The 22,270-nt window shown below is 40.2% G+C and overlaps 1 protein-coding gene across 2 annotated transcripts in view; it reads left to right on the top strand.

Moving 5' to 3' along the window:
* The first annotated feature begins 3,476 nt into the window (after nucleotides 1-3,476).
* The window catches only part of hectd2 (HECT domain containing 2), a 60,186-nt gene continuing 41,392 nt past the window's right edge, over nucleotides 3,477-22,270 (top strand). For both annotated transcript variants that reach the window (XM_042432745.1, XM_042432746.1), the window contains exons 1-5: nucleotides 3,477-4,068; nucleotides 12,533-12,674; nucleotides 20,628-20,766; nucleotides 20,859-20,961; nucleotides 21,181-21,270. In XM_042432745.1, coding sequence (XP_042288679.1) covers nucleotides 3,985-4,068; nucleotides 12,533-12,674; nucleotides 20,628-20,766; nucleotides 20,859-20,961; nucleotides 21,181-21,270 — 558 coding nt within the window. In that variant the 5' untranslated portion in view covers nucleotides 3,477-3,984. The remainder of the gene's footprint in view (nucleotides 4,069-12,532; nucleotides 12,675-20,627; nucleotides 20,767-20,858; nucleotides 20,962-21,180; nucleotides 21,271-22,270) is intronic.

Raw genomic sequence — 22,270 nt, 5'->3', positions numbered from 1 at the left:
GAAAAACTCATTAAAGTTATCAGGCTTCATCCTCTTGGTACTAGGGGTGTGCCCGAATACAAATACATTATTCGGCAAAGCACAAATAATATTTTTAAAAATATTTGTTAGTTAGAGGTTTGTCTGCAAAGAGGTGAAGAGTAAAGTTTTAGCAAAAACAGGATTTCTGTCCACTTTTATTCAAATACAAATACAAATAATTTTGCTGCCTCAACAAATAAAGATACAAATACAAATACTGGACTCTACTTGGTACCACAGACGTCTGCACCACATTTAATGGCAAACTATACAATAGTTGTTGAGATAATAGTCTAAATTAAAAGAATACATAAACAAGGCAGAGAATGTGACGCCAACATCCAGTTTTGCTATTTTCAGTACAAGAACTCATTTCACTTGTACAGAAACTACTCAGGTTTGATACTTTCACCCTAATTATTAGTTAACAAGGAGCACCTGAACGCACCACTGGGTTGAGGAACTAAGGTGAATCTGTGGATCGTTTAATTTATGAAGAAGGTGGTTTTGCTCCTAAAATGGGTCACAGCTAAATATCTGCATTACTTCAGAGAGGTCAGAGGTCAACCTCAGTGTTGTGATCCAAAAGGCTTTGTGGAGGTTTGGTGTCCGGGTCAAGGGCTGATTCCAGCAACTTTCAGCCTCTTAATGTCAGTAAATGTTTAGAGTCCAATAAGCAATCACTCATTCATTCATTCATTTGTTTCTGTATTCGTCTTCTGACTCATCCGTTCGCTCCGCAGCTCTCGTGTCGGCCCACAGCCCGTAAATCCATGAGTCAGCCACAGCCCATCTGCTCTTACATAACTCTCCCATAATGCAACAGCGCCCTGGTGCCTCGGTCCGCTGCCTTGATCCTCCAGACGTAAACGACGAAGGCGCAGGTTTGAATCCCGGCTCAGACCCGGTTTAGATTCTCTCAGCGACATACGTGACGTTTTTAAACCCCCACGTGTTAAAACAAGCGGGCGAGTTTCGTGTTTCCACATCAGGTGCGTTTCAGGCTGACAGTGACAGTTTCAGAAGCTGCAAAAAAAAAAAAAAAAAAAACAACGACCGAGGAGTGAAGCACATCTGCTGTTACAGTAACACGACGACTGTCTGCTGCCGAACAGTCTGAGCTCCAAAAACAAACAGAGCTCAACTTCACAGCCGGACTGAAACAACTTTATTGAAGCTGTTGCTCATAATATATCAAAAAGAAGAAGAAGAAAAAAAAAAATGAAATGAGGTTTGTTTTACAGAAACAAAGCAGCACCTTCTGTAAGGGAAGAAGAAAAACATCCAGTGTTATATAAGAATAAGAAACATGTTAGGAGTGATGTCCAGTAGGATTCACAATTTGTATTAAAACAATGTTCAGGTTTTTCTTGCTGTAATCATTCACAGAACATTAGAAGATCCCTTCATCCTCCGTCCTTCTGTGTAAAAGTGTATTTAAAAGTTCATCTGAAGCTAATATTAAGCGTCCAAATGAGTCAAATCAAGTAGATATCTTTCAACGTTACAGTCTTTTTAGTGCCAAAGTTAACAGACTGTAATTCTGAGAAAATGCTGACTAACTCAGAGTTTTATCTCTCACAGTGAAGTCATGTTCTGGGGACGTGTCTCCACAGACATAAAGGGAAGTCAGTATTGTATCAAGACAGACTTGAAAAAACCCCCGAATCTATCCTTTAATCCTGATTTTCTTACCTCAGCGTGTGTTTCCAGGTGTGTTTCCACAAAAGCCTTTTGTGTGTCCTTTGAGGGAGCTATATATATATATATATGTGTGTGTGTGTGTGTGAAATCTGATAAGTTGCCTCAAGTGACGTCACGCAGCAGCTCCGGGCCTTCATCAGCCGTAACGGAGCGCAGGTTCAGAACCGAACTGTTGGCGATTGAGTTGCGTTGTCGGCAATGAAGGCGCCAGGTTTGGACGAGGGCTAGTAGTCGTAGTAGGTAGACTGACTGACTGACGGTGGCAAACAGCCAATCACAGATTCAGAATAATGAAATCCCAAACCAGTACTTTCCAACTCTGCACTAAAAGTTTATTTTTGACTTCATGGTGTTAAAATAAAACTTAAATAAAGAGGAGAACTATCATTATAAAAATATACCGTCCAAAAACTGTCGTCTTCAAGGCTTTTCCAGGACCTGCAGAACACTGAAGCTGTTTTTAGGGAAACCAAGACCGAGACTTCAGATGATCTCAGCTTTACCGAGAAACCACACACACACACACACACACACACACACACACACACACGCACACACACACACACACACACACACACAGAGATCTGCGACATCAGGAGCCGTTCAGTTTCTTTATGTTCAGTGAGAGTTGGCCTGCAGCCCGGATCCTGTTTCTCACTAATTATGGACAGAAGTTAAATTGCAGCAGTGATACAGATCCCTGCAGGACCACCGTCAAGACACAAGGAGTCACAGCAGCATCACTTCCTGTCACAACTGTCAGATTAAAAGTCCTTTAAATCTTTGCAGAAAAGTCTGTAATCAGCAAAATTAAGAAATAAAATATCATGTAGCCTGTTTTGTGGTTTATGACACTTCAACATTTTGTATTTTTGACTCTGAAATTGTGCAAAAGTGTAACAATTATTCACTTCAACTCACGACTGAAACCAGTGAAACTGAACATAAAGATTTCAGGATTAATATCTGTCTGTGTCCATATTTCATGTGTGTTTTGTTGTTGATTCTTGATCACTTTATATCAAACTATACGCTGTTGTTCACGTGTCCAAGAGTAATTATAGGAAAACGAATCATTTTTTAATTTTTAAAAAGTGTCCAAAGATTTCTTTTTCTTTTTAAGGTGCTTCTCTCTTATTTAGGGAGTCAGTTCATAAAATCAATAATCAAAAAGAAAGAAAGAAAAAGAAAGACAATCAAATGTAGAAAAGGCTTCAAGACATAAAATATAAATACTTGTGTTAATTCCAATCATGAGCTACTGAGTCATCAGTAAATCAATTATAAGTCAATAAATTATTAAATTATTAAAGTTATTATTAAGTAAGTTAAGTTAGTTAAGTTAGAATAATGACAAACTAAGTCATTTTGAGAGTTTGAGCTTTCTAACTATAATGTTTACCTATAATAATAATGACTGATTATTTGTACTTTCTCCTTCTTACAGTCATTTCTGTCCGACTTTGTCTTCCATACTTGCTTTTATCATTTTTATTCTTGTACTTTTTGTTTCGGCTTCTGTTTGCGTTTTTGTCCGTTTCTTTTCCTTCTGTTCAGTTAGATTTACTGTCTTTCTTTCTTTCAAGGCTCTCATTTTACTCTTTTATTGTGAACCCAAAGCTCCTATTTCCCGTTATACGTTGTACTCCTCTCTCTCTCTCTCTCTCTCTCTCTCTCTCTCTCTCTTTGTGTGTGTGTATTATGTGTGTGTGTTGTGTGTGTGCGTGTTATGTGTGTGTGTGTGACGCTGCTGCCTCTGTGTCCAGGCTCTCCTCTTCTCTCCAGGCGCCTCCTCCTCCTCCTCCAAACATGGCGCCGGCCCGCAGCTGCGCTGCCTCCCCGACAGACGACGCAGAGAGAGACAGAAAGAGGAGAAGAAGAAGCGGATAGAAACTTATCCTGAACGTGTTTTAAAAAACTCTTTTAAAACTAACACAACCGCGCGCTCTTTAGGTTTACCCACCGGGGAACTTTACGCGCTGCTTTTGGAGACGTTTACGCTCGTGTCTGTGCGCGTAACGGAGCCCACCTGTCCGACGAAGGTAGATTTCACTCCGTTTCTTCTAGGATGTGAATCTCCCTGATTTCTAAGAAATAACGGAGCAGACTGAGCAGACAGGCGGGTAACTCGGGGTCAGAGCTGGCTCTGGTTAAAAAAAACATGTGCAGCCCTGTGAGGAGCAGAAACACAGAGGCTGTTGAGGACTGAGCCTTTCCAGGGGCAAAAAACAACTTTTTCCACTCTTCCACGCCGAGAGGATGGATGGAGAACATTCTGCGCTGTCAGGAGTTGAGAGAGAAAGAGAGAAGCTGCCACCAATCTACAACAGCTCCCCTCCTGCTGTAAGAACAACCAGCTTTTCTCTTCATTTCATCTCCGGATGAGTTAAAGTTTGTGTCTGTGTTGTGCAGAAAATCTGTTTTTACTTCTATAAAATGTTTAAATAATGTTCATGTAGCATGTTAAAGTGGAAAAAACCCCAACAATAAGCCATGATGCATAAACAACTTCTGTTTCTTTTAATTCAAATTAGACAAAAGTACCTTTTGTACCAGAAGTCATAAACTATATTCTTATAATATTACGAGAGGAAATAATGATATACATAATATGATACAATATGAGAATTAATATGTAGAATTAAAACAGATTTTCAGAACAAAATTTCATTCAAAAACAATATAGATTTAGACTTTTAATATACTGATCATGATTAGTACTGTATGATACCAGTTTTGAATGATGCTCATGTTTTATTATGAGATGATTCATTATTAAATGTTATTTTTTTTTAATATTTCTTCTATTTGGTCTTTTAAATCCTCACTGAAAGTTTCTTGGTCGACAACATTTTTATTCTATTTAGCTTATTTTCCTGTTATATGAAGTGTTTATTTGTGTTGCAGCACTGCTTATAATAACTGAACATGCTTTATATAACAAGAAAATAATAAAACCAAAAGAAGCAAATATGTGCTTAAACATACAAACATATATAAAATACTTTAATTTGCTTTACAGGAAGAAAACATCAAACAGCAGCATTTATTTAGAGAGCAGAACTAAACTGTATTTATGTTTTATTTAAATGAAAATGACAAAATGTACTTGATCCCAACTAATTCTATAATTAGCATCACTAAACATATCTTTTATTAATCATTAAACATTTTAACTTTTATCTAGAGCTGCAATAATTAGTTGCCAACTATTAAATTAATTTTTTAAAGATGAAAATGTCCAAATTTTCTGATTCAAGCTTCTTTATATGTGAATATTTTCTGCTTTCTATGACAGTAAATCTCTGAGTTGTGGACAAAACAAACATCTGAGGACGTCATGTTGGGTTTTGGGAAACATTTTTCATCATTTTCTGACATTTTATGGACTGAACAACTAATTGATTAATGGAGAAAATAATCAACAGATGAATTGATGATGTAAATAACTGTCAGTTGCAGCTCTGCTTTCAATTTTGACTGAACTGCCTCTAAAGTTTGTTTTGCAGCCGAGTGAAACATAAAACATAAAGCAGACTTGAACATAAGATACACGAGACAAAAGGAAATGTATAAAACATAAAATATAAATATGTAAAACATCTGTTAAAAGCTAGAAAACACATAGAAAACAATGAACATTACACTAAAACAAACTTTTTTTTAAAAAAACTGTTGTGTTTGGAAAAAGTGATGCTCCTGTCCTCCAGATACTCCTGACATCAGTTCTCCTGCAGCGTCCGATGATGTCATCAGTGTTTTTAAATGCACAGCTCGTGAGCCGAGAGCCGGTCCGTCGGTGTGTGTTTTCTGTTGTTCGATTCTGTCACTTTGTAGACTTCCCAGGGTTGCAGGCTGGTTCGGGTTGATGTCATCTCCATTGTGTCAGTGAGTAGGAATGTGCAGATCAGATGGTTTTGACCAATAAACAGGCTGTCATTGCTCAGGCTGACTCTGGTTGTGTCTGGAAATGCCATAAAGTGGCTGCATGCGTTCTCTCTCCGCAGCTCCTTTCTCTCAGACTTCAGAGTCGGACGGATTCTCTGATTCCTCCTCAAACATCTTCTGGCCCCTCGAGCTCCTGAGGAAATTCAAGCTCAAAGGCTGGATAGAAAGAAAAAAAAAAAAGTCTCAGAGACAGTGAGCTGTTGTTGTATTGCAGACCAATAAAAATAGAAGAATTGAAGACAGCTGGCGCTCACTGAAGAAGGAAGTTTGTTTTTACCTGAACAGAAACTGAACCGTAGCTGCTGTTTCTGGACGTTAACCTCAGGAACTCCAAACATCTCATTAGCCGCAGTTTCTTAGCGCGGTTTTTTATCTCCAGATGGTTTGACGAGATGATGGTCTGCTTACGTTAGATTAGATAAGACTTCATTGGCTCAACAGAAATGACATTAATCAAGTAAAAATGCAACTATTCTCTGGTTTCAGCTTCTCAATTTAAGGATTTTCTGTTTTTTTTGGCTGTTTTATGTCGTCTTTGAGTTTTCTGTTGGTTGCACAAAACGAGCAATTCTGAAGACACTTTATAGACTAAATGATTACAGAGTTTATTCACAAACACTCTCTGATTTGCAACATAGGGAACTGTTTCACATCAATGAGGATGAACAGGTGTCTCAGGAAGGTGTGGTTCTTCTCTTGAGGGACTCTACTGGACAGTTCTTCCAAAAGAAATTCCTTCATTTGGTGTTTTGATGATGATGGTGATGGAGAACTTTGTCTAATGTGTCCACAGTCTTCCAGATGTGCTCAGCTGGGTTTAAAGACAGATTCCCAATTGACAAGTGTGTCTTAAAACTACAGTCAGGAGCCCAAATGAACAATGAAATATGTTTTTCTTGCTGTAATCGTTCCTCCTGTTCATACTGACCATTAGAAGATCCATTCATAATGCACTTACAACGGAAATGACGGATGCCAAAATCCACAGTCCTCCTCACTGTGTTTATTTAAAAGTTTATCTGAAGCTAATATGAAGCTTCAGTCGTCCAAATGAGTCAAATCAAATAGATATCTTTCAACGTTACAGTCTTTTTAGTGCCAAAGTCCCTCTGTTCAGTTCACTGTGATAGAGGACTAAAGAAACCCAGAAAATGTTCACATGTGAGGCTGGAAACAATTAATCGATTATCCAAATAGTTGGTGATTAACTAATTGTTGTGGCTATACTGTGTTGTGTTTCTTGATTGACCACACATTGTTGGCCTACTTATAATTTTACTTCTTGTCTTATCACTCTGATCTGTGAAACCCTGAAGCACAAATTAAACAGCAAAAACTGATGTTCTCAGATGAAACATGAGAGGGATCTGAAGTGGTTTTTCCATCTAGAGTTGACTGGCAGCTGGAAATATTGAGTCAATGTTATAAAATCTGTTCAGATATCATGATATCATTTATTCAGGTAACTCAACATCAGTTTAAAATGAAATATGCACATATGAGAGAAACCTGTGAGTAAATAGACTAATCTGCACAACTGAAGATAACTCTGCAGTCCAGTGGATCTTTAAATTTTTGTATTTTTTTTTTCTTCAGTCTTCAGTGTTCTGATTTCTCCTTTATGGTAGGTTTCTCTCTCACACCTTAAGGTAGCCAATTGGACCAAACTGTGGCCTAAATCTGTCACGACTGGTCGACAGACCCGTGATGAACGATGCACCAGAATCAGCTCAAGTCTCTGGGCCCAAAGCTGGCCAGAGGTTCGCTAACTGGAACTCATTTCTCAGCCTAAATAAGCCAAAATTTACAGACCCAAACTGAGTCAAATCTGGCCGCTACATACGGGCCCCAAGCCATAGACTGTGTATAAAGACAGAGGTGTGATGTGACCTGTTGGTTTGCATTGGAGCAGCTTATGGTCGACCTTCCAGATAAGGAGTACAGGAGTGTTGCCTTTCATGCTCTGGAAACAAGCCCTGCTAGCTCAGACCGAAGCTAAAGCTAGCTTACTGGGAACACCAAGCGCCGCTAACATTAGCTAAATTATGCAATCAACACCCACATGGCAGACATCAAAGCTACTACAAGTCTTCAAATCTTATTAACGCAGCAATAATTTCCAAAATGACCACCAGCAAACTTTTTAGAGGGCCTGAATTTATAGATTGAGACCAGAATGACGTGTTGAAAAAATGACTGACTGAGTATTTCCAGAGAGAAGTTGAGGCTCTTGAATGGGAGTCAGTTGGAGCATCTAGTAGCAGCTTAGGAGTGCAGGAGTGTTGCCTTTCACGCTCTGGAAACAAGCTCCGCTAGCTCAGCCCGAAGCTAAAGCTAGCTTACTGGGAACACCAAGAGCCGCACACTTGGGCTAACGTTAGCTAAATTATTATCAAAGCTACAGAAGTCTTCAAATCTTTTTAACGCAGCAATAATTTCCAAAATGACCACCAGAAAACTTATTAAGGAGCCTGAATTTAGAGATTGTGACCAGAATGACGTGTTGAAAAAATGATTGAGAGTATTTCTAGAGAACTGGGAGGCAGCTGGAGGATCTAGTGGCGGTCAGTGGCACTTTACGGTACTTCAGCCTCCAGACGTGGTCTGAGCTGGCCCACATCTGGTCGTCCGGTGCCAGAACACAGCCGACTCTCCGCCATAACTGGCCCGGCTCGATGAGGAGGAATGATGGCTGCTGACTTAGCGCACGTTTGACACATTTTTTAACAAAATGCCAGTCTCAGTAAACACCTGGTCATCATGTTCGCACAGAAGAAACACGGACATGACAGAAAACAGTTAACTTATTATTGGAAAAGGCTATATTTCTATCATCAGCACACAAACATACAGCACACAAGAATCAACAGGACATAATTACAGATTAACAGCTGAGAGAAGAGAGGAGGCAGAGCAAAGTGTGTGTGTGTGTGAGTCAGATGTTGAGCTGTTCTTGGTGTGGTTTCTCTTTGGATGACAGCATTTCCTCTCAGACTGAATGACTGAGTTAAGTTGGACAGAACGGACATCACAAGACTCGCTGAGATAAAAAGCTGCTGGTCAAAACTGTTAATCGTTGTCAGATGTGAACCAGGACGTAGTCAGTGTTCATTTCATCAAGCAAGAAATATTAGTCGATAACTTTTTTTTTGTCTCCCTCCTCCTCTCTGAAACCCACTTTCCTTGCTGGTTTTGCTCGTCACTGTGGTGTGTCTCTCTCTCTGCTCCACGTTTTTCCCAAAGATCACCTGTCAGTCATGTGGTTTTTGGGTGGAGCTCTGACGGTGATAATGAAAGAGTCCCGGAGAGAGAGAGAGAAGCGGAGGAGTGATGTGGCCGCTTGGGTTGTTTCACCGAGAAGGGAGTGTAATTATACACGCGCCGCTTAGGTGCAAGGATGCAGGAAACCGACGTTACACGGAACGAAACTAAAGCTGTGTGCAGTTAGCGTGCAAGAATATCAACACACTGCATTGTTTTATACTAGCGGGAAATGATGCAATACGTGCGCTGTGCAGAGGTAATCAAATGACACCATTAATTAAACCCAACAAAAGACAGCGATATTCAATATTTAGTTTTGGTCTTCCGAGGTGTTCCTGGCACTGTTTCACCACCATCCACTATAACTTTGACAGCTCCGTTTCCTTTGTGAATTGCATTGTGGGAAAACACATTTTAATAACATCCTCCTGTAAATTTAGGTCATGATAACCTGCACTTTAATTTCAGTTGTAAACATGACTTTACATTCATCCAGTTGCAGAGGGAGATGTTGAAGTTTCCACATGAGTTTGTACGTTTTGTGTTGAATTATCAGATGTGGTTCTTTTTTAAAATGTTGATCTGGTTTCAAAAACCTTCTTTTGTATTCATGCATTCACTGTGTTGTGTGTGTGTAGATCAGTAAGTGTTAACTGAGTGTGTTTGATCCGATCTGAATGAAGAACCTGTTGCATCTCATCAACGCTCTCGCCAGGGAGAGGCGGAGCTTCTGTGTAAAAGAGACGGGATGAAAGTGTCTCTGCACATATGTGTGTGTGTGTGTGTGTGTGTGTGCGTGCGTGTGTGTGTGTGTGTGTGTGTGTTGTGTCATAAAAAACACAACCTGTCGCTAACTGTATGAGGTCAGTTCTTCTGAGACAAACCGTCCTTGGTGTTTCCTCTCTTTTGTTGCAGCGCACAAAAGAGAAAATTAAACAATGACATGAAAACAGTAGAATATTGTGTGTGTGTGTGTATGTGTGTGTGTGTGTGTGTGTGTGTGTGTGTGTGTGCCGCTGCCAGGACTTTGATTTTGTTCAGATTTTTCCTCGGGGTCTCATTTTTTTTGGAAACAGATTCATTTTGAATGGCAGATTAACCGTCTTCCTGCTGTCCCTGAACGCATCGCTGCTGCTGTGTGTGTGTGTGTGTGTGTGTGTGTGTGTGTGTGTGTGTGTGTGTGTGTCGTGTCATAACTCCTCTGAAAACACAACCTGTTGCTAACTGTATGAGGTCAGTTCTTCTGAGACAAACTATCCTTTGTGTTTTCTCTCTTATGTTGCAGCGCACAAGAGAGAAAATTAAACAATGACATGGAAACAGTAGAAGTGTGTGTGTGTGTGTGTGTATGTGTGTGTGTGTGTGTGTGTGTGCCGCTGCCAGGACTTTGATTTTGTTCAGATTTTTCCTCGGGGTCTCATTTCTTTTGGAAACAGATTCATTTTGAACGGCAGATTAATCGTCTTCCTGCTGCCCCTGAACGCATCGCTGCTTGTGTGTGTGTGTGTGTGTGTGTGTGTGTGTGTGTGTGTGTGTGTGTTTGTGTGTGTGTGTGTGTGTGTGTGTGTGTGTGTGTGTGTGTGTGGAGTGTTTGCTGCTGTCAGGAGCGGCTGTTGTGCATCTGTTGATTTCTTCTTCTTCTTCTCTTCCTCCACCTCTCATCCCTCCTCCTCCTCTTCTTCTCCTCCTCCTCTCCCTCCTGTCTGTTCTCCTTGTTCTCTTTTCTTTCCCGCTCTCTCTCTGAATATCTCTCCTTAATTTCTTTTTCCCACTTTTCCCTCCGTTCATTTCTTTCCCATCTTATCCGCATTTCAATTTCCTGTCCTTTCCCTCTCTTTATCCCTCCTTTCCTGCTCTCCTTCCCTCCTTTCATCCTCTTTTTATTTTTCACTTTCTTGTCCCTCCTCTCATCCTCTCTTCCTTTCCTTCTCGGTCCTTCCTGACCTCTAACCCCTTTTTCTTGTTGTTTGTTTTTTTATCCTCACCTTTCTTCGTTCCCTCTCTCTCTCTTTTGTTTTTATCCTGTGATTTCCATGTTCAGCTCCCTCCTCCTCCTCTAAACCCCTCCCTTCTCTCCTCTTCATGTCCTCCTCCTCGTCGCACTTGAGGCTCTTCATGCACAGACTTGAAACGTGTCTGAAACATCAAAGGACCAGATTGTGATTAATCGCAGTGAACATTTAATAAATGTGATGTTGGATAGATTCACTTTAGTTACGATCGTCTGTCAACATCTGATAACACACAGTGAATTTATTTGTCGGCAGACTGTAGCTGCTGTTTTTTACCTTGGCGTTTATTTCAGATATTTTTCAGGAAAGTATTAAAAGATAATTACACATGAGCACAAGTTTTCCATTCTTGTCTCTTTTGTATCAGCAATAAATTGTAAAATAAAGTGTTGTTGAACTCTGAGCCACAGTGTCTTAAATGATATCTTTGCTTTAAATGTAGCTTCAGTCGCTACTTTCTGAAGGAGCTTTTATTTATATTATTAGCAGGTTTAATACATCAGTATTATTAATATTATATTAGCTTGGCACAGATATATTACAGTGGTGAATATGTTGGCAGAGATGTATGTTTTAAAAGCTGCATTTCTGTTTATTTGATTGGACTTTTTTTATGCAAATGTAATATATGTATCTTATTTTTTGTTTATTTTTTTATTTTGATCTCTTAAAGAGAGTCCACACACTCAATTATACTCAATCATACATAGTAAAATACACAGTATTTGCACATTAACACCAGCGTTTCCCCTCCAACAGGACTAAATATGTTTATTTATCTTATTTACCACATTTATGTGCACATGTTACTGTAAGTGCAATAAGAGCTTTGCAAGTAAAAAGCCAATAAGAGTAATTTATTAATGTAATCCACACAGAAGATGGACAGATGACGACCTGAAAATGGCGAGTATTACTCTTCCATTAAGGCGGAGAGCAGGGAGTCTGCAGTCGAGAGAGGCTGGCGACGGAGCGGAGAGTAACTGTTATGATATGATAGATATGTTAGCAGTATGTCTGTGAATGTGTTTACAGTTTAGACTGTTTATCAGCAAATAAATGCAACAACTCCTCGAGACCTGAGCCAAGTTTCCCTGTCTGGCTTCTCATCTGCTGATTACAGCGGGTTAGCCCCAAAGTTAGCGACAGTGTGTTAGCCTAACCTGACCAGGCTCATTTAAGGTGGACTGACCTTTGAGGTGGAGCAGCTGATCTCCTAAACAGAGAACGGAGGAACGTCCGGCTGCTGAGTCTCTCCTCCCAATGTTCTGCTACAAACATCAACCTGTGAAGCATTTCTCACTGCGTTTGTTTGACATAGTTCTATACAAATACATTTGAAATGTTTAAAAAACAAGTTTGAGGAATCCACGCCAAAAATGTTAGTTTATGTTATGTCTGTACAGAACATATAAAATAATGTCCAAAGATATTGTTATCAGGCTCCGGATGACATAACGCCTCTGTCAGCTGTAAGTGATTTACCTGCTCAGTCATCAACGTTTACTGACGCAACAGAGAAATATAAGTAGTAATCCTTCCTCTCTGTCTGTTGTGGTGATGATGTCATCTCCCCGCGTCAGGGTTTTGGACGAGGAGCCAAGCAGCCGTTTCCGTCTCTGGGCACCTTCATCTCCACGCTGAACCAGAGGAGGGACGCAGGAGGACGGGCCTTCGCTGGCGGCATAACGGGCACCCTGAGCAGCACCTTCGGGCTCAGACACGGTGAGTTCACGTCCAGTAAGTTTTGGGTCCGTCAGGTGGACATCAGACTGCAAAATACAATCATATATATTCAATATTCAGCCCTAAATTTTCCAAAATTCTGCCTCTGATGTGAGATAATCCACTAATAGATCAAGTTAATAAATCTCACTGACAGAATTTTATGCTTGTTCCAAGAAAATTAGATTTTAGGATGTAAAGTTGCAATTTTAAGCACACAAAATAAAAAAAATATATACTTACAGTGTATTTTCTTATTGGTAAACTCTCCTTATGATTGTGTTTTTGGACAGAAGGTGAAGTTAATTTGATTGGCAGCACGATTACGACGGACAGACGCAAATTCAGCCAAAATGTCACAAGTTGAAAATGTTTTAATTTGAAAGATCTGCACATTTCCTGAGGTTTTATTTATCTACTTCTTAATGTACAGAGAGTCCAGTTAGCTGAACTCCTCCAGACACAGTCAAAGCATCTTTTGCGTCGCTAGCTTAAAGCTAATTGGCTGTTTAGGGTGAATAAACGCAAGCGTGAGGTTAAATTTTACTTTATTTTCTGTTTCAACACATTATTGGTAAATAAGTGCATAGGGAGGCTCTGGTTCCTGGAGCTCCAGTCATACTGGTTTATATTTATACTGGTTTTATTTGCAGGTTCATGGTCTTCTAGGTGTGCAGGTGCAATGATTTTTCTGCTTATTACCGGTTGGATTATGTGTCTCTTTAAAAACAAACCTCATCGCTGTCATTCATGCAGATTTTTTATTTCCATTTGATAAAAATAAACCACCAACATATGAGGTGACTTTTACAAAGAAAAACCCTTTTTTATTAACACTGGAGCTTTTTCCCCCCTTTAAATCTAGTATGTGGAAGTAGAGGAACAGTCCTTCAGTCAGTTCTCTCTCACATCCTTCTATCGGTTTTTTTTATCAGTCTCCATCTCAGTCACTTTCAAAGCTCTGTCGCTCTTTGTTCTCTGGGAGACGCTGTGCGCTCTCTGTCTCGGCTCGGATGTAATGATGTGTTACTTCCTCTGTTTACAGTACGCTTGACGTATACGCTCAGACTCTTTGTTTATGTTCAGTTGCTAGCGGCGACGTCGGAGCATCGACTCCTGAATTCTCCTGAAGAGAAAAGGAAAAAAAAGAAAAAGAAAAGAACAAGAAAAGCTGTTCATGTTTTTTTTCTCCCACTTGATGACTTTGCATTTTCAAATTTCTCAGTATGCAGAAAATCATAGGATCACACTTCTAATTAGATAGTTGCAGGAATTTTTATGGGGCAATTCAGGCCTCAGCTGACTCATAGTCCAAGCTTCTTTTTTTTTTTTTCTTCCATTTTCATTTCACTTCAATAGTTTCAAGTAGATTTAAGAGCTGAAATGAATTAGTTTCATGCTTAAATCAATGTGTTTAATGGAGGAAATCACTCCAACATGACAAATTACTGCAGTTTTGTTCCGTCAAATTAAGTTTTTAGGAAAATAAAAGCATTTAACTGTCACTCTAACAGAGAAAAAGGAAGATGACAAACATGGCGGTATTGTTTATTTCCTCGTCAGCGTCTTGACATTAAAAGGTTTCTTCCTCGCCTTTTTCTTTGACATTAAAGGCGAGGTTATTTCTGACTGCCGTGAGAACGCAGACCCAGCGGAGCGCTCACCAGCCCGCTTTGTCACCACGGCTACCGATGCCAGAATAATTATGCAAACCTCCGCCCCAAATGAAAACCATATGAAAGTGAAAACATTCAACACACACACACACAAGATAGTGTAGCATTCCTCGGGTCCGTTACAGTCGCCTGGCCTGCTGGATAATCACCACAATTTGCTATTTCATCTGTAAAGTATTACAGGAGGTTTGTATTTCCTTTTAATATTGTCAAATATGGTTTTTGTGTGCTGAGGCTGAGCCGAGCAGAGATCCATCTGAGTTTTATTTCAGGGGTGAAAAAACACTGACACCTTTTCTAGAAACACTGGCATGAAAGTTCAGCTTGTTGTGGAAAAGATTCAAAAAGTCAATTGATCTCAGCAGGAAACTGGGGAAGTGCAGCAGGAAACGGCGACAGCGGAGGGAACGGCATGGAGTAAAAGCACATAATGGTCGTATTATTATCATATCTGGTTATTGTCTTGTTCCTAAAAAGGTTTCTCTCAAGTTTAAAGTTCATCTACTGTCATATTTTTATGTTGCTAAAGATCAGTTTGTTAGAAAGCTGGTCTCTTATATTCTAAAATTTGAAATAAACTAAAAAAATCAATGAAATCAGTTTTTAAAAGTTCCATAAAAGCTGAGAAATGTTTAAGAAACGTTCAAATCGCGAACATCAGCCTCATGATGGATTTACAGACAATAAACTGAACTATGTAAGTATGTTATACAGATGTTATGTCAGAATAAAACCAAACCATTATAAACAGTATCTGCACGAATCAGGTCAAGTTGCATTCAAGTAAAACTGTCAGAATACACATGTTGCACGTCCTCGTTGACCAACGTGTGTTGGCTTATCTGCTGCTGTTTTTTATCATTTAATAAATATGTAATTATTGAAATAAGCAGCAGACTTTTTAATGGACGTTCATCTCCAGTCTCAACCAATCTCCTTGTTTGGTTTCCTGCAGTAGTGGATGAAACTACTGGGTTTAACATCTCATCTTCAGTCTGTTTATTCAACTTTTAAAAAGAACAATTAACATGAATAAATGGACGACACTGGAGGAAGATGACACGGTTGTCGTCTTCGCCCTTCAAAAGACATCAAAGAGTGATGACAAAAGAAGAAGAAGAGAGAAGGAGGAGGAGGACGAGGTCTCGAAGGTGACTCTTCTGATTAAAGGGCGTCATGACGACGGAGGTTTGTTGCTGTCAGGACTAAATTGGGTGACGCACAAGCTGACAGTGCAGGAGTGATTAAGAAGCAGAGGAGGTGGAGAGAGAGATGGAAGGATGAGAGTGTTGTCTTGTCCTCCTTCCTGCTCTGATCAGCTGTTCTTTTATTGTTCGTCCATTTTCAATCTACTTCCATCAACTAAACATCTAATAAACACATCTCATGACCAAGTTGCCATGGAAATATGCAGGATGTTGGTGTCTCCTTTTTTTTACCTTGAACAGCATTTTGATCCACAACAAGCTATGAGATGTGATGTGGATATTCAGTCACCAAACACTCATTTTGGAGTCATTTCCTTGAACTTTTTTTTTAAACTTATATTAGATGTGTATCAATATTGGACCACAGTGTATCACTGTTAAGCTATTTTACACTATACGTCTAAAAACTTTGACGTCATTTATGTGCTTGGATTAAAGTCACATACAATTCTCATTGCACCTCCTTCCACCCAGGCAAAGAGGAAGCGTTCTTTTAATTGTATAATTTTCTCCCTATATATTTTTTTGATAGATTTTATGTGTTTTTATTGTCTTCTAAAACAGTGGTCTCCAACCCCCGGGCCGCGGACCGGTACTGGTCCGTAGGTCATTTGGCACCGGGCTGCACAGAAAGAATAAATAACTGACATTATTTCCGTTTTATTTGTTATCTATTAGTCTGAACAATATTTTATTTTGAAAAATGAGCGGATTCTCTCGATTACATCCATCTATGATTTACTTTTGATGCATGTCAAGACGCTTGTCTCGGTCACGTGATACGTTACCGCTGAAATTAAACCCACGAGCTAGCAAAACGAGTAAAAAACAAACATCTATGGAAAGCTTCTTTGTGAAGGGGAAAAGGCCCAGTGAGGAGACAGAAGAAGAGCCTATGACTTCTAAGAAAAAGAAAGCTGCATTTAACAGACAATACCAGGAGTCCTACTTAAAATATGGATTTATCGCGACAGGAGTAGACCGGACATAAGCAACACACTTCAGGTGTCATTGTCTCCCGTTAACCCCTAGATGGGACCGTCTGGTTGCAGAGAAACAAGCTCAGGCCTCCCACTGCACTTTATATTTGTTTTTGTGGTGTATCTTATTTTGAAGGCATGTTTAAATGTTACCATAGCGACCAGAGAGCGTTAGGGGGGCAGAGAGGATGTTACTCATGTTATGTTGTTGGCGCAATGTTATGAGGACGCTGCTAATAAAGTTGCATACGAGTACACGGTGGATTCAGGTTTTTTATTATATTTAGAAAATACCACAGTTTTTACGCCGGTCGTATTATTTGTTTGTTGTATTTATCCGCCGCACCTCGTCTGACATTAAACCGGTCCGTGGAGTAAAAAAGGTTGGGGACCTCTGCTGTAAAATAGCTTGAATGTGTTTTAAACTGTTGCTGCAGTCGAGCTGTGAGGCACATTGTGTGTGAAATTTGGATATTATAATAAATATTGTACTTTATTTGATGACACTTGAAAATAGAGGTTGACAAAGTGCTTAAACAGAGTAAAAACAGAGATATCGTAATGCTGTTTTCAGAGTAAAAGCACTAAAAAGCCGCTGTTCTCCACCTGCTCAGCAGACACAGTTAGCTGTAGACTAGCTGGTGAACATAGTGGAGCATTTAGCAGCTAAAGAGCCAGATATTTCCCTCAGGAGTTGGTAGAGAGTTAAAAACAGAGCTAAAAGAGAGTGAATACTGGACTTACATTCACCAGGTGGACAGAAACACGACTCCACATGAATGATAATGTTGCTCCGTAACTGCTGGATGTGGAAATAAACAGCTGTCAACTTAAAAAGTGATGATACCATATAACAGTGTTGTGTTCACATGGAGTTTCCTGAACAGATCCCTGCTTCTTTGAACTCTTTTTTTATTTTATTTTAATAACTCTATGACCTCACCTGCAGCGCCACCTTCAGGGCGAACGTTTCATCTCCAGCTCCTCTGCTGTTTAAAAGAGAGCAGCAGTGTAATTTATCCGCCTGTGCTCGTGTCCCCTTTTATCTTCTGCTTTTGCAATCTGTCCACGCCTACAGAATGAGCTCCCATAATGCACCTGGACAGGCCCGGCGGTGACTATTGTTACCGTGGAGACAGAGACAATAGGAGGCTAATTATAAACAGAATGGATGGACGGATGGTCAGAAGTGTGGGAGGACGGGTGACTGTGTGTGTGTGTGTGTGTGTGTGTTTTTTACATTGTAGGGAATCGTAGTCACGTAGTGCAGCCTGTCCTCTGTGATTACACACAGATCACGGTTAATAGCTATTGGTTATGCATTTATGTGGTTGGTGTGTGTGTGTGTGTGTGTGTGTGTGTGTGTGCGTGTCAGTCTCACTTTTTCTCTTTTCATTCTTTCTCCTGCTCTGTTTCTTACATGTTTCTAAACAGGAACAAACTCTCTTCTCTCATTTGAATGTCTTTAAAGCTGCAGATCTGCTGTTGGTTGAGTAGAAATTTATGCTCCATTTGTCAGAAATTTGATGTTTTTATCAAAGTGCTGACTACTTTTGGCTGATTAATAAATCCTTTTTTTCATTCTCCTTAAATGTGGTGCATCTGAAACATGAAGTACAGCAAAAAAAATGGCAGCAAGTCGACTAGAAATAATGTAGAGTCAAACTTCTTCTGGTCTTGTGTGTGTGAGAGCTGATGTAGCTCAGTCAGCTGTGATAATGCAGCTAGTTAAGAAAATTGAAACAGGGTGTCACGCTGTAGTCTGAATCCAAACATGTGGAAAATGTGTTTTTCTTGTTGTTTACTTCACTGTGATGCTTGAGCTTCACTGTGAGAGCAGAATCTGACACTAGAAGCCTGTTTTCACATCATCATCTGCTGAAAATGGAAAGTTTCTCCGCGCTTATATTAAAGTTTAAGAGTTGGGACTATCAGCATGATTTATGACATCATGGCTAGTTTGCAGCCAATCACGATCCAGTATGCAGGTCGCACATATAGGATGTGGAAACTTGAAGCCTCCAGCGCACTTCCATGGAGAATCAACTTGTTTTTTCTTTTTTCTGTAGTAAAGACATCTTGTGTCTGTTATGGAGTTTTCTATCTTTAGGGGTCACACTTGGTCAAGTCTGGGCCTTGAGGTCATATTCTCCTCTCCTTGAGACTCCAGCTGTCTGTGATGTTTTGGGGAAAGCAGAAACCTCTCTGATAGAGGGTAAATCGGCGTCGCCATGGTCACTAAGGTCGGAGGAGGCTTTCCTAGACAACACAGATAGATGGACGCGTCGATTCTATCGACGCAGTCAGACAATCAAACCAACACTGCTGAAGTTCCACGCAACGTGACATAAACTGACACGAGTAAAATGCAGTTCCTTGTTTAGAAACTAGTGAACCAATCAGACTAATTTTTCATATTTTAGGCTGATAAAGACTCAGACCTTCAGGAGGCAGAACGGAAAGAGACAGCATCCGAGTTGCAGATGACTTTGATGTTTCAGTTCTCCGCTTTGCCGAGTACTTCAGTAAACCTTCTCAGCTTTAAGACATCAAAGGCTTGTGTGCGCTTCCACAACAGTGTCCAGGATTCTTTTAATGAGGGAGGAGGAGGAGATATTTAACAGAAATAAGGCAGAACATGATTTTTGTTCAGGTTAATTATGAATATTTAACCAGATTAACCATCAACACTTAATAAACAGACTTCATGTGTATTATCATGATTCTGATGTCTTCATTTGACTCCATATCTGCATGTTTTTATCATGTGTGAGAGCTGCTGTAGCTCAGAACCGTCTCATAGTCCAGACGGTGATGATGACAGAGATGATAAACTGAATAGATCATATCCAGCATCATATTTATATCCAGATTTATCATGAACATGTATTAATTGTGTTGAATGTTTTTTAACCATTTACACCAGTCAACAGCATTAAAAGTGGACAGATGATCACAGATAGTCTGGAGACTATCAAGAACTGCTGTGATTGGTCAGGACGTTGATCGATGAGGCTCGAGCAGTTCTCACTTCTGCTCTACAGGAACATTTAATAGATGGTTTCTGTCTTTATGTCACCAACATGTTTCAGCCCGGCGCCGCTATCAGAATGATTTACTGAAAAAAAATACACAGGCTGTATGTACTCAGCAGAAGTTATCCAATGAGAGCTAGAATTATGAATTTCCAGCCTCTGAAGGATGTTGCGCAAAATAAGGATAACATTAAAAACCAGGCTGAAGGTTTAAAACAGATTTTACAGTCAAAAACAACAAAACTGTTCTTAGATAATCATAAAAATGACTCTAGTTCTAACATCTTTATTAATTCCCCCTCTGAGATTTTAATAGTCTTTGCACACCAAGTCGGTTTTTTTCGTATACATTTTTTTTAATCCGTCATCCGACAAAAATCATCACACACAGAAGCCTCGCACACTGAGTCCGATGTGTTTTATTACTATATTCGTTGTGAAAATTCGTGATACGCGGCAAAATGGAGTCATCAAGCAGTGAGGATGATTTTGTGGTCCAAGAAAGAACCACACAGTAAAGAGGAGACCACCGATTTCCATGATCCAACTGATCCTGAACCTGATCACAGGTGATCGACTGGACCCGCAGATATTCAGGGTTTAGCCTCAAAACGCTGCAACATACAGACAAGATCATGATCAATAGTCGTCCTGTGATCAGTCTGTGTATAACTTCTCTGCTAGAGCTGATAGTATCAGTGTTTCCAGGCTGTGTTGTTTGCGTGTACGGTGGCTCTGAGTGTACAAACAACTCTGTAAAGGCTTTTGACGGATGCAAAAACCCCCCACAGAAAATCGAACCTGCTCCGGAATCGGAATCGGTGTGTAAACGTGATCGACACAACGTGACAATTTCGGACGAAAAAAACGGACTTGGTGTGCAAAGACCTTAGATCCAGAAAGCCTCTCTCTTTTCATTTCCTAAAAGAATTGACGTCACCCATCTGGGTCCCCAATTGATTGTATCAGAACCAATAAAAAGAAAAGTCCATCAATTCATTTTTATTTCTCCTCTTTTTGATGGAGTTCCTGTGTTTCTGTATGTCTCGCTCAGGGAGAGAGCTGCCTCCAATATGCAGCGACGTTCGTCAGAAGCAGCGACTCTCCATTGACACTCTACCTCCAGAGGTCAAAGCTCCGTTCCCCTCCGACCCCATCATCCCCCTGCGCACCAAGACCACCAAGGAGTTCCAGTGAGTAACCCCCAAAACCCAAACTCACCTCACCTTTTTGAAGCTCCAAACACCCATTAAAACAAATGAGTGGTTTGTGTTTGTGTTTCCAGGGAGGACATAGAGCGCGCCGTCCAATCGGGTGACTGGAGGGAGGTCCGAGAGTTTTACCTGACCACCTTCGACTCCTTCATAGAAATCAACGCTGCCTTCAAGGTAGAACACACGAACAGACGCACAAGCAGAGTCTGGCTCTCAGCAGATTGCCTGTTGTGAGACAACTGTTTTTAGATGCTGTTAAAATTTCACCAGACGCCATAACTGTTTTACGATGGGAAAGCATTTTCATTCTCTGCTGTTTCCCTTCTCATGCTCTCTCTCTCCCCCCCTTTTCCTTTTCTTTCCTCGTATTCCCCCTTTCCTTCTCTTTCCCAGCGAGAGGCGAACGGATCGTTTAACACCATAGACGACTCAGGAGTCAACGCCAAGTTCGTCAACGCCGTTTACGACGCGCTGCTCAGCACAGTAAGCATGCGGACTCTTTTACATAACAAGGTCACGCCTACAGACACGTAGAAGAAGATGCTCATATCTCATCATCAAACTTCTTCTTCTGTACATTTATTGGCTGTTGGGTGCAGTTCCTTGAACCACAGACACCAAACCGATGGATATATCATGACATTAAAGCTATAATATGTCATTATTCCACATTAAAATGTCTAAAAACAACTAGACCTATGTTATATATGTTGTTGAGTTGTGTACTTACATTATCCCAAATGTTTCCAACAGTTTTCAAACTCAGAGAAATCTGTAATTTAATCAAAGTAACGGACCGTTTCATTTGGTCGCCTGTCGATGGCGTCATACCTCCTCTACCAAAGAGTAAACACGCACAAGATGCATACGGCGGCGCTGTGTTTGTCCGCTACGATGGCGTCTACCAAAGAGTAACTTACACACATACAAGATAATACATCGGCGTTGTGGTTGTTCCACACAAACTGTTATAAATGGACTTTTATTCAGTTTTAAGCCACATTTTCATGATAAATTTAGGTTGTTTTTAACTATATCTTTTAGCCGGAAGAAGGATTTTAGTCATCGGACGTCTGGATCTTAAGTTATCAGAGAAATAAACTGGACAAACGTTAGCAGCAGCTCGGCTAACAGCCCCTCCAGGAAGTCCGGTGGTCGCTGAACATCGTCGGAGAAATATTGATTTTTTTAGGTGAAACAGCTTTAAAAAGAGAAATAAACCCAACAAGTGTTAGCAGCAGCAACAACGAAGACAACAACTCCCATGATCCCTTGCTACTTCACTCCGTCTTTTGTTATTGTTTTGATTGAGAGACGCCCTAGCGGCTGAGATTACATATTGTGCGTTTAAGTGTGTAACTGAGCCTCAGTATAAGTTTAGCTCCAGATACTCGCTGACTGACTCGATAAGCTGCCAGTTGATACAAATAAACAAGAAACTGTAACAGTATATTTTTTCCCCACAGCTGCTTCAGACCTTTGT

Source organism: Thunnus maccoyii, chromosome 14 (assembly GCF_910596095.1).
Source record: "Thunnus maccoyii chromosome 14, fThuMac1.1, whole genome shotgun sequence".
Classification (NCBI taxonomy): Eukaryota; Metazoa; Chordata; class Actinopteri; order Scombriformes; family Scombridae; genus Thunnus; species Thunnus maccoyii.
Note: the sequence above shows the minus strand (reverse complement) of the source record. Positions and strands in the feature narration are given on the sequence as shown.